This window comes from Haplochromis burtoni, unplaced genomic scaffold, assembly GCF_018398535.1.
Source record: "Haplochromis burtoni strain Fernald_Lab_line unplaced genomic scaffold, NCSU_Asbu1 Contig_3, whole genome shotgun sequence".
Lineage (NCBI taxonomy): Eukaryota > Metazoa > Chordata > Actinopteri > Cichliformes > Cichlidae > Haplochromis > Haplochromis burtoni.
The window spans coordinates 1330205-1342311 of record NW_024582364.1 but is presented as its reverse complement, the minus strand read 5'-3'; the positions used below and the strand labels follow the sequence as shown (position 1 = coordinate 1342311).

The 12107-nt window shown below is 41.4% G+C and overlaps 1 protein-coding gene across 2 annotated transcripts; it reads left to right on the top strand.

Moving 5' to 3' along the window:
- Window positions 1-17: 17 nt before the first annotated feature.
- On the top strand, window positions 18-11679 carry aire (autoimmune regulator). Of its 2 annotated transcripts, XM_005912797.3 has the most exons (14): window positions 18-156; window positions 2299-2452; window positions 2620-2794; window positions 5217-5357; window positions 6224-6289; window positions 6365-6508; window positions 6651-6766; window positions 6867-6988; window positions 7067-7136; window positions 8635-8769; window positions 8894-9015; window positions 9586-9664; window positions 9781-9879; window positions 10379-11679. In XM_005912797.3, exons 2-14 carry the CDS (start codon window positions 2306-2308, stop codon window positions 10460-10462), a joined length of 1500 nt encoding a protein of 499 aa, XP_005912859.1. In that variant the 5' UTR covers window positions 18-156; window positions 2299-2305; the 3' UTR covers window positions 10463-11679. The 2 variants fall into 2 exon arrangements, with proteins under 2 accessions (XP_005912859.1, XP_042074960.1); XM_042219026.1 differs by having other exon boundaries at window positions 18-2452; window positions 10382-11679.
- Window positions 11680-12107: the final 428 nt, after the last annotated feature.

Genomic DNA, 12107 nt, shown 5'->3' with positions numbered 1-12107 from the left:
AAACCCTGAAAACCATACATTTCACACCTGAGCCTCAACTCTCGCGGGCCGGTACCAAACGACTCAAGGACCGGTCCGAGGCCTGGGGGTTGGGGACCGCTGCGCTAAGACACTGATAGCATCTAAGTTTAAGCTATGAACACAATTGGACCTTAGGTATGCAGCATTTACTTACAATATTTAGTGTTTAGTTATGTTGTGTACCAGGTTTTTGTGGTTTTAATGACTAAATATGAAAATCTAATGAGCACTTCATGTGTCTTATGCAGATATCAGTTGTTAACTGGTAGCTAGCCAATTTAGCTGTTATCTAACTCTCAACATTAACAATCAAGTAAAAAACACTAAATAGTGTAGCCTCACCAGTTTGTTGTTTTTTATGAGTACCCTTTTGTGACATTGCCTGGTGACATAAATTGAAATTATATTTGCTTTACCTCATAGGAAACCTCAATTGACATTTTAGCTACAGTTTAGCTTAATTAGCTAACTGGTTGGAAAAGAGACAAACTATGGACTATTCCTAAAACATGAAAACATTCATAACTTCCTCACAACTATGAAATGAAAATGAACAAAAGTAGTCTCTGAGAATAAGAGACTGGACCAGTATAATCTCAGACCCTTCCAGATGCCTGTATTACGCATTAGCTCACCATACTCAGGGTGTCTCTCCATTATCTGGAATCACTTAGCCTAACATTGGCAATCAATGAAGATGGTTTTTCAAAGGAAGATGAAACAGATGAGAAAATATGAAGTCTGAAAGCAACACAGCAGTGTGTATGAGAGTAAAAAAAACCCAGAGTAATATCATATTAACAGTATGTGGATTAAGTGCTTTAGTCTGTAAGACTGGAAAAGAGCAGCAATATTAATAAAGTTTTTCCAGGAATGAGAGCCGGTGAAAATGCAGATTGTGTAAGTTAACAGATTCATCAATATTAGCAGCTCAATCATTAAGACATGGGAGAACCTGATGGATTATAAAAAGTATTACATTAAATCAATGTTTAAAAGCAGCTATTAGGTACTAGTTGATCTCTAACCTGAAACTACAGGTAGCATATCATATTAATTATAAGTCACTTTACCCATTACCATATATCCTGGTAAGAAATGATCCACCTTCACAGTACTGTAAACTCAGGGTTAATCCTGAAGTCACCCAGATAAGATTAAACCCTGCTTCATAATACAGGCCTCAGGTCTCTGTATCTCATTTACAAACAAACTTTTAAAGAATCTAAGACTTGAATTCTTCGCTGCGGGAGATTTTATACTGACCTTGTCACATTTTTGGATGACCGTTTCCATCTCATATGGTTTGGCACACAAACCACAGATGATTTTTTTGGCTACTAAAGCAGTAGCTTTTTTTAATGCTTAACTTAGTTGGCCATCTTCTGGCTTTGGCTTTGCAGTGAACTAAGGGACTTAGTGAGCATATTTCTCAAGCTACCCAGTTGTTTCCTAACCTTATTTATGAGTTAAAGTAATTGGATACTCTAGCATTTAGACCTAATGGATATTTACATGACATGAAATTGAATTAGTGGAAACTGCAGGCAAATGCTCTCTAGTAAATGACAAGCCCGAAGCCTTAACCTTAGATGAGTTTTATTTTACCATTCTCTTGTGTATTTGGAGGAGAGACCGCTTCCTCTTTGTTTAGGCCTTTTTAGTAGAATAATGAGAATTGGAGGAACAAACTAACAGAATAACAACTGCATAAAGCATAGTAGGCTACCGGTCATGCAATCAGTCTGTCAGTCATTAAACTGTTTACAGTGTTAATGTTCTCCTGTCTGTGGCGAAGTCATAATTATCACACTAATGCGGAGTTCCCTGTGGTGAGTCAGTGTGTGAAAACCTGACAGGTGAGGGGAAGTTGAGGTGGAAAGAACCTTTTAAGAAGAAAACTGTCGCACATCAGGTCACTTCACTCTGCTCTCCTGATGTAAGAGGACAGGTATTCCCCTGGATGAAGGCCGTTAGTGCTGTTAGTGGACAAATGAACTCAAAAGAGACAAAAGGTCCAGGGCTGGCCTCCCTGGAGGGAAGTCTCAGAAATGAAAGGCTGGTAGCTTCATTTTTTTTCATAGAGTCATAGATGCGTTATTAAAAGCACAAACACAGGATGAAAAAAAATACAGGAGTTTTTAAGATATGGCTTATGCTTGTATGCAGTCAGCATGAAGCAGTGCACCTTCCCTGTGAGGGACACACCCCCCACATCTGAAATTCTTCATCTGTGGTCTCAGACCGTGTCAAGTCATTTCTCACTTGCACACAAAGGAAGATCATGTCAAGAGTCGAGGCGTTTAGGGACACAAACCTCCGCTCGCTGCTGAGGGAGCTGCGAACTGACATCGCTATGGCTGTGGATGACCCTTTCCCCCTGGTCTATGGTTTGGCGGACAAAAACATCATCACAGAGCAGCTGCTGAAGGTAAGAAACTGAACAGAGATTGGATATCCGTATTAATTGTGTAAACCTTAATTTTGATTTGAAATAATTTTTTTATGCTACTTTAAGCAAGTATCGGGCTGCTTCCATTAAAGGATATCAGTGCTGAACTTTCAGTCTTCAAACTCATAAACTTAATGTGTCTATAGGAGACTCTGGAGAAAGAGGCTAGAGAAGGCATCCACAAGGCCATGTACTCCCTCCTGTCCTGGGTGTTGGAGCAGAGCAGATCCACTGTCCAGGCCTTCTTGAACAACTTATCCAAAGACTATAATCTGGACAGCTACCCCAGGCTGCAGACCCTGCTCACTAACCTGGATTCCCGTATGTGACACACAGTTTACGACAAAACATTTGTCACACACAAATAAATCTACATCTATACACTTGTTATAGGCATGAATGTCATAATCATTTTGTCATGGTGATTGACACGATAAGTTCATGATTCCTATTAAGGAATAAACTATTGTTCTCCCACGGTGGAATGATTGTACATACATCTATTGTGACTTCAAAATAACAAGAATTGAGTGCACAAGTTTTACTTTATGTTAGATTCACACAGGCTCAAATATATGGATCCGTACACCCCAATTAATATTTGGTTAAGTGCCCCTCAGCAAGATGCACCTCGACCAGATGCTTTTGGAAGCCATCTGGCATAATTCTGATGGGATGTTTGAATGGTGCTCTTGGCAAATTTGGAAGATTTTATTAAAATTGGCTGGTTTCCTGGCATGGTGGCTTTTAAGCTTAGCCCACAAATTTATTGGGAATTTTGGAAGGTCAGTATCTTAATGTTAGCTTGTTTTTATCTATGCTAAAACCATTTTGTGTGTGAGTGAGTGTCTGTGTGTGTGTTTGGAAAATTTAATTACGTCCAAGTTTCAACAATCTAATTCCCAATTTACGGAGCCCCCCAGGGGACATGGGAGAAAAAAAAATTAGGGAGGAAAAAAAAAAAATTAGGGAGGAAAAAAAAAAAATTAGGGAGGAAAAAAAAAAATAAGACGGACTTTTGGAGATCTGACACCCACTAGCTCGAAGCTAACGGGAGGTCGAGACCTACTACAGCCGGGAGGAACACCGCTTTCCCGGCACATCGTGCCTCGACCTCCCGGTCGGCTTCGAGCTGGCGGCCTCCGAAGAATGCGGCTAAAACTTTTGCGAGATCTCGCAATACTTTTGCGAGCGCTCGCAATACTTATTGCGAGCGTCGCAATACTTTTGCGAGACTCGCAAAAGTATTGCGAGATCTCGCAATAAGTATTGCGAGCCTCGCAAAAGTATTGCGAGATCTCGCAAAAGTTTTAGCCGCATTCTTCGGAGGCCGCCAGCTCGAAGCCGACCGGGAGGTCGAGGCACGATGTGCCGGGAAAGCGGTGTTCCTCCCGGCTGTAGTAGGTCTCGACTTCCCGTTAGCTTCGAGCTAGTGGCCGCCAGCTCGAAGCCGACCGGGAGGTCGAGGCACGATGTGCCGGGAAAGCGGTGTTCCTCCCGGCTGTAGTAGGTCTCGACCTCCCGTTAGCTTCGAGCTAGTGGGTGTCAGATCTCCAAAAACCTCGGAGCTCTTTTGCAAATATGTGATGTCTTGTAAACCGAGCAGGTATCTGACGTTTACACAACTACATTCACGCCTCAAAATATCTTAAAAGTGTATTTTGTGACCCAGAAAGAGTAATATTACAACTAAGTAGCTGCCGCCATTGTTGGAGTTTTGCGAGATCTCGCAATACTTTTGCGAGCGCTCGCAATACTTATTGCGAGATCTCGCAATACTTTTGCGAGATCTCGCAATACTTTTGCGAGCGCTCGCAATACTTTTGCGAGATCTCGCAAAAGTCCGTCTTAATTTTTTTTTTCCTCCCTAATTTTTTTTTTTTCCTCCCCAATTTTTTTTTCTCCCATGTCCCCTGGGGGGCTCCGTACCAATTTGAGGTGAAGTCAAAGAATTTGGATGTAGTCCTCCTCTTTATTATTCCATCCACTCTTGAAATCTGTCATTACCACTGGCAGCAAAACAGCCCCAGAACATGATGCCACCACCACGCTTGATAGTTAGTACAGTGTTCTTAGGTTTGAAAGCCTCACCTTTACTCCTCCAAACATACCTCTTGTCACTATGGCCAAGTAGCTCAATCTTTGTCTTGTCTTTTGCCAGACCTTAGTAAAGTGGTCACACCTGAATAACTTGTCCCTATGTACAATTGTCTGAATTTATCTTGGAATCTGCAGCTGTTTAAAAATGGCTGCAAAAGACAACTTGTGTAAATCTAATAGTCTCCTTATTAGATTTTCACTGAGTTCCTTGGACTTTCCAGTCTTATTGCCAACACAATGAGTGCTGTCAAACAAATCCTTTTTAAACGGCAAAGAGAACTAGTGGCGGTAGTCAACCAGTTAATAGGTGAGTATATGTATGTATTTTGGTCTGTAGGTATACTTTTGAACCCATGTGAATTAGAGAAATATAAATAAATAGTTTCTAGTGCTCACTATTCTTGTTTAGATTTTTTATCTGTTTATTTAGAGTCAATAAAGATGATGTACAGTACCAGTGTCAAATAACATTCAGCACAAACAGACATTCCTCAGTTTTTCTTCTATTTTTTCTTATTAATTTACAAAAGCAATAAAACCTCAGTTGCATCTGTTGCACCAGAGCTGAAAACAGTCTCTCGGGACAATTTTCTGTCACATTTAGATTCTAATGGTTTACATTGTTGCTGATTTTGTTTGACAGGAAGGGAGACTGCAGGTTCCAAACATGAAAACAGACCATCTGGAGGTCACAAACCTCCTCACAGTAAGAAGAGGAGCCATGCGGATCGAGAACCGAGCTCCCAGCGGTCACAGTATCATGCCAAGACAACCGATGGAGGAGGTCATCTCCCATACTGCACTTGCTTTGTATCTGTTCTCTGTCAGGGGCGATTGTGGCTCAAGAGTTGGGAGTTTGCCTTGTAATCTGAAGGTTGCTGGTTTGATCCCCGGCTTGGACAGTCTCGATCGTTGTGTCCTTGGGCAAGACACTTCACCCGTCGCCTACCGGTGGTGGTCAGAGGGCCTGGTGGCGCCAGTGTCCAGCAGCCTCGCCTCTGTCAGTGCGCCCCAGGGTGGCTGTGGCTACAATGTAGCTTGTATGGGTGGATGACTGAACGTGTAAAGCCCTTTGGGGTCCTTAGGGACTAGCAAAATGCTATACAAATACAGGCCATTTACCATCAGACACTGCAGACCACATTTTTACAAGATAAAATAGGACCTGTTACGTCCATCCCATTTTTCTATTCTTGGATTAGAATCATTTTCCGTGATTCATTTAATCAGCTGCTCCCTTTAGGGGTCTTCTGCCTCCACCTTACTCTCTGCATGCTACCCTTAACTATAGTCACAAATCTTTTCTAATTAGCTCAAATAATCCTTATTGACCCTAATCATCTTCTAATTGGCCGCCTCCAGAAGTCTTGAACTACAGGTGGGTGGGGCTTCTGTGCTCAGCCCCAGAGTTGTTGGTAGGATATCCCTTCTTCCAAGAGTAGCAAAAACTCTCTGAAGAGTGTTTGGAGCATGTTTAAAATAAGTATCCACTATTTTTAAAGTATATGTGACAAAAAAATAAGCAAAGCATAATAGGCTTATTTTGGCAATCAAAAGATACATAGGCTTCACAAAGAATTAACCTGGAATACTCTAAAACGCACATGACTGTGCTGTCTTCATTATAAGGTCTTATCTACTCTGTTTAAGGAAGTAAAGTGAAGCTCTACAGAGTGAAGAGTGAAGCTCCTGGCTCCAAGCTGCCATCTGAAAACAGTAATTATCATAAAAATAAATATATTAAATACTTTTATACCACGAATACATAACCAAACCCATTTTCTGCTTCAGGTGTGCAAGTACTGTCTTCCACAATCCAGAGAGGAGTCCACCTGCCCTCTTCATCCTCCTCCTTCTCGGCTCCCTCCACGGATCCCCCAGTCAACCATGATAACCAAGAAAAGGTGCATGTTATGCAGGCATATTGTTTGGAAGGTAAGTCATATAATGAATATGTGAACTTCTTTTTTTCAGAAAACTGAAGCAACATCAAACTATGAATGTGAAAACACAGACCTAACTAAGCTTTAACCTTTATGCAAGATTTTCCCCTTTAAAACCCACTGTCATTTAACAGGGGCCACCAGAGAGCCCATTAAAGCTGGTGGGGGTCCGTCAGAGGAGACAAATGCATCAAAGTCCAAGTCTGCTAAGAGCACATTTCACCACCAGGTGGAGACAGCCACACGCATGGTAGACGCTGTAATCCCCTCACTCTTAACTAAAGTTGCTTGTGCTTTATATGAATGTGGGTGCCTGCTTATCTATGTTACATTCATCGGCCTGTGTTTAGATTCATTACAATGATGATGAGTGTACAGTGTGTAAGGATGGAGGGGAGCTGATCTGCTGTGACGGTTGCCCTCGAGCTTTTCATCTGGCCTGCCTTGACCCTCCACTCTCGTCCATACCAAGGTGAAGAATAATGTGCCGGTGTGCCGAGATGTTTTTTTTTGCTTTGAGAAAGAGGTTATAACTTTACATTATCTGCAGTGGCTCTTGGCAGTGTGAGTGGTGCCGTGGACACAGGGTGAAAAAAGAGAAAGCACAGCTACCCTTACAAGTAAGTTCCTGAAGGAAGGAAGCAGGAAATGTGCACATACTGAATCCACTGAATAACCTACAGTACTGTGAAAAAGTCTTCAACGACCCTCATTTCTTTATATTTTGCTAGGAAAATGGGGAATGGTTTCAGCAATTTGTTAAAACATGAGCAAACACACATAGAAATGCAGTAATGCAGTCGATATTTGGTATGACCACCTTTATTCTTCAACACAGTCTGAACTCTCTTAGCCAGCCTTCTGGTATTTTCTTTAAGTAGTCTTCAGGAATAGTTCTCCAAAAGTTCTTCTTGAAGGTTTTTTTTCTTCTGATTTTAGCTGCCATTTGTTCTGTTCTCTGTCAAGATGATCCCACAGTGCTTCAGCAATACTGAGGTCCGGGCTCTGGTCTGGCTAATCCATGACTGATAATGTTGCATTGTGTGTTTTTTCAATCCAGGTGTGCATTCACTGCATTGGCAATGTGTTTGGGATCATTGTGATGATGAAATATTATCCTTTTCTCGATCAGACACTTTCCAGATGGCACTGCATATTGGATCAAAATCTGTTGCTACCTTTCTGCATTCAAGATTTCAACATTTTTGACAAGATTCCCAACACCACTAGCTGAAATGCAGCACCAAACCACGACAGAGCTTCCACTGTGTTTTACAGATGGCTATAGACACATTGTTGTACCTCTATCCTGACCTCCTCTGTACATGATGTGAACCAGACGTTTTAGATTTGGATCACTCCAGGACACCCGTGGTCTCTGGCTTTCTGTCATTTAAAAAAAAAATTATTTAGCATACCTCTCTTTTTCCCTTCCTTAAGAACTGCTTCTTGACAGCCACTGAAACCATTTGCATCAGCTGCAGATAGTTTTTTGGGCCTGACATTTTTTCTTTTGTCCTCCACTTGTTGATTTCTTTTTAAGGACACACTGCGCACCATGCTGAGATATGCCTGGTTTTTGGCTAGTAGCTTTTGGGGAATCATCTTGTTGGTGCAAAAATGTGCTATCTTCAGCATTTTTCATAGATTCAGCAAAAGAAATGAACAAATTATGTGACTAGACTGAAAATGAGTAAACAAAAAGCAGCTGAAGAAAACTTTAAAAGACCTTCGGAAAGCCTGGAGAGCTATTGCTCAAGACCACCAAAAATTCCTAGAAAGTCTGGGAGTCTTGTGAGAAAAACATAAAGAAGTGAGCAGCGGCCCAAGCCCCTGAGTCACCCCTAGTACTGACTAGTACTGTGTGGTCATTTTTAAATGTGAGAATCTTTCTGCTCATAGCAACTTATATTTTCAGTACGTTTCATGTGTAAAAGAAAACTCATGGCTCTCACACCCTGTCTGGTATTTCCAACTTTAGTAATTTGTATTTACGTAGTTCAGGATAATAAGTCACAGTAAAACTTGAAGACTTATTTACAAAAAAAAGTTTTAAGGGCTTTGGTAAACACTGATGCTTTTTCTAGAACTGATCATAGTCTAAATATTTGCATTCAGGCTCTCTCAGCTCATCCTCAGCAAACAAACACAAACTGCAGTAACTCCATCACCGATGTCTCATTCTACTCATCGCTGTCATCCTCCCTCACAAGCGTTACGGCGACGATGAGTGCATCAGGTGGCAGAAACCAGGTGACCTTCTTCATCATTCACCCATTTTTTTTAATCAGTTCAGCTTCCATCAGCCTCATCCTTTTTACGCCTCTGCAACATGTAAAAATAGTCACACTTGATGCATGTATAAATTTGTCTCCAGTGCTCGGGTGGAGAGCTGGTTGGCGTGAGGGAGGTGTGCGGTATTTGCCACCTCGGAGGAGGAGATTTGAACCACTGCTTTCAGTGTCTGAAGCATTTCCATGTAAACTGCCACTTTTCCAAGTAAGAAAACCACTAATTTCTTCTTCTGACTGTAGAAGAAAGATTTTTAGGAGATGACAGAGAGCGTTTCCCCTGAGCTCCTGAAATCCTAATCTCAGCATCATCTACATTAGAAGAAAAAAAAACATTCGGGGCTCTCTGAGAACTTCCTGTATGTTGGTATTGACCACCAGTGTGCATTAAGGGTGTGCGCTTTCAATAATCTCTCTTGGGATAATGGTGGCTAATGGATTGTAAGTGGAGCCCTTGCAGCTGAGTAGTGAGCAATGTGAGCGAGGTTCACAATGATTTTACACAACGATAACACAGATACAACAAATTAAAGCCGAATCCATGTGATAAGCTCTCGTGCCTCCTTTTTATGTTGATTAAAAACACAGTATTAACTAAAACCAAGCAATAAGAAGAAAAAGCTTCCCTTTTTTAATTAATTAGGGCCCCAAGTTTCATGTAAACAGTTTATTTTCCCAGCTGGAAGGGTTTGAACAGCTTCCTGTGTCAGAAATGACATATTGATTGAGAGAAACCTTATACGGAAATGTTCACTCAAAGCATTTGTGTGTTTCTAAGAGGGAGGTCCATCTGCCTGTCCTGCTCCAGACTGTGGGGCAGCTCTGCTGAGAGAGAGGCTGAATCCAGAGGCGGGCAGGTGTGTCTCCACATGTACACACCTTGAAAAAGAATTTACAACCTTTATTATCTTAATACCACCAAATACTCTATGTAATCTCTCCTGTGTGTGTGTCTGTGTGTGTTTGTCTTCAGCTTGCACCTCTGGCTCAAAACACACTTAGTCATGATCAAAGCGCCTCCCTCTCTGAGCCCATCCACCATAAAGATGAACTGGACTCCATCCTGGGAGACGTGAGTGGAGATCAGTTACATGTCGATATCACAGATGCAGGCAGAGTGCAACAGTTCACGTCAGACACAAGATGACTGTTTCCTTATCACAGAGACAGTCAGTGAGCTGTCGGGGTAAACAAAAAGCACCGAGGACAAAACATTAGGCGATTTGGAGCAGCTTGTCCTGATGTTGTTAGCTGTGATTTTGGGCCTGAAATATGTGTACAGATGTTTTACAGATGTGTACAGATGTGTGAGTTCTTCTTGGCTTCACTGGGCTCACAGTCTTGATTTGGGTGCCTCTGTTTTTAGCCCCTACCTGCTGACTATTTAAATAATTTACAATTCAGAAGCTAAATTTTCGAGTTACAGTGAACTCTAAGAAGGTTTGCATTATAGATGGCAGATTGATTGATTAAAGGATTTATATTTACCTAATATGTTACTAAATCTATGACAAATAGACAAATAGGTGTTCAGCAGTTAATCCTATTGTGTTTTCTTCTCTTCACTGCAGCAGAGCTCCATTGATGGCATCTTACAGTGGGCTTTCCATAACATGTCTCGTCCTCTTCCAGGCTCTCAGGGATGCTACCAGTGACAGAGAACCAGGAATGCAACACTGTAAATCAGCAATGATGAAATCAGTGTGTAGCTGATTAAAATGAGCTCACTAAATATGGGTGATGATTATTTGCTTCTTTCTCACTGCTTGTTAAAACAATTCGGTGACTTTTGATTGAATGTTTCATACACGTTTTCGTCATGTTTTCCACCCAAAAAAATATGAAAGGTTATGTGAGAATAAATCATAATATGAAATGTATAGAAATGGATAGTTGAACCCTAATCATGTATGTAGAAGATCTGAATGTACAACACGGTGAACCTTGAAGCAGATGGTCTACAGCAGCAGACCAAACCAGGTGCCACTTCTGTCAGCTGTGAACAGAAAACTGAGACTACAATATTCACAGGTTCACCAAAATTGAACAAAAGATTGGAATAACATTGCCTCATCGTATGAGTCTCGAATTCTGCTGCAACATTTAGAGGATAAAGTCACAATTTGGGGTAAACCACAATAAAGCATGCATCCCTCTTGCCTTGTATGCCTGCCATGTAACAGTTCAGGCTGCTGGTGGTGGTGGTGAAATGGCTTGGGGGACATCGTTTGCACACACTGGGTCCCTTATGAACAGTTGAACCTTGTTTAAACATCACAGCCTACCTGAGTATTGCTGTTGGCTTAGTTGCAGCATACCCATCTTCTATGACTGCTTCCAGGAAGATAACACATGTCACAAAGCTCAAATCACCTCAAACTGGTTTCTTGAACATGACAATCCTCTCAGTGTACTCAAATGGCTTCCACAGGCACCAGATCTCAATTCAATAGATCCTCTTTGAGACATCATGGATGTTTAGCCCACGAATCTGCACCAACTATGTGATACTATCAAGTCAGTATGGACCAGAATCTCAAAGGAATGTTTCCAGCAGGTTGCTAAATTTGTGCCATTGAGAATTAAAACAGTTCTGAGGAAAAAAAAACAAAACGGGTCCAGCCAAATACTGCCTAATCAAATGCACTTAATAAAGTGGTCATTGAGTGTATATAACCCAAGCCAAGCTCACTGACCTCAGTGCTGTGTGTATGCACCCATTTGCCTCCAAGTTTCCATGGATTTCAGTGCAACCAGCACTTCTCTGATGACATACTGCTTTATTGTGATTATTGATGGAAAATATGCACTGTGCAATAAAACCACTGGCCTGAAACTCCTGATTTAACATTGGACCTGTGACAAGTTACAGCTGCAAAATTAGCTTGTAATGCTGCTCTTGCATTAGCTACTCTTGGTCTTAACTGATAAAATAAATGTAGTTACATAGTTAAATACCAATACCAGCCTTTCTGTAATGCTTTGCCTACTCTTTAATCTTTTAGTTCTCAGTCTTATTTTCCCTGCATACTAACCTCACGACTCAGCACTTGCGTGGGAGACATGGCAATGGGCCACTGATATCTCTGCTCATACAGATTGACCCTAACAACTGTTTGTCAGACTCGTCATACGCACATACGTATCTGCATACACACAAGTGTGTGCATTTTGGCTCTAAAGAACCGCAGGTGCTGTACTTTAATGTGTTTATACACACAGGGAAACTAGACAATAGTATGATAATTTCAAGTCTCCGCACCTTATTTTTCCCTGCAAATCACAGACAGATGTGCTTAT

Bases quoted from the DNA above. Each gene is read 5' to 3' on its own strand.
- aire (XM_005912797.3), top strand. From the start codon at position 2,306: ATGTCAAGAGTCGAGGCGTTTAGGGACACAAACCTCCGCTCGCTGCTG. The intron at 5,358-6,223 runs GTCATCTCCCAT...ACTCTGTTTAAG, and splicing joins CAAGACAACCGATGGAGGAG to GAAGTAAAGTGAAGCTCTAC. The intron at 6,290-6,364 runs GTAATTATCATA...TTTCTGCTTCAG, and splicing joins CAAGCTGCCATCTGAAAACA to GTGTGCAAGTACTGTCTTCC.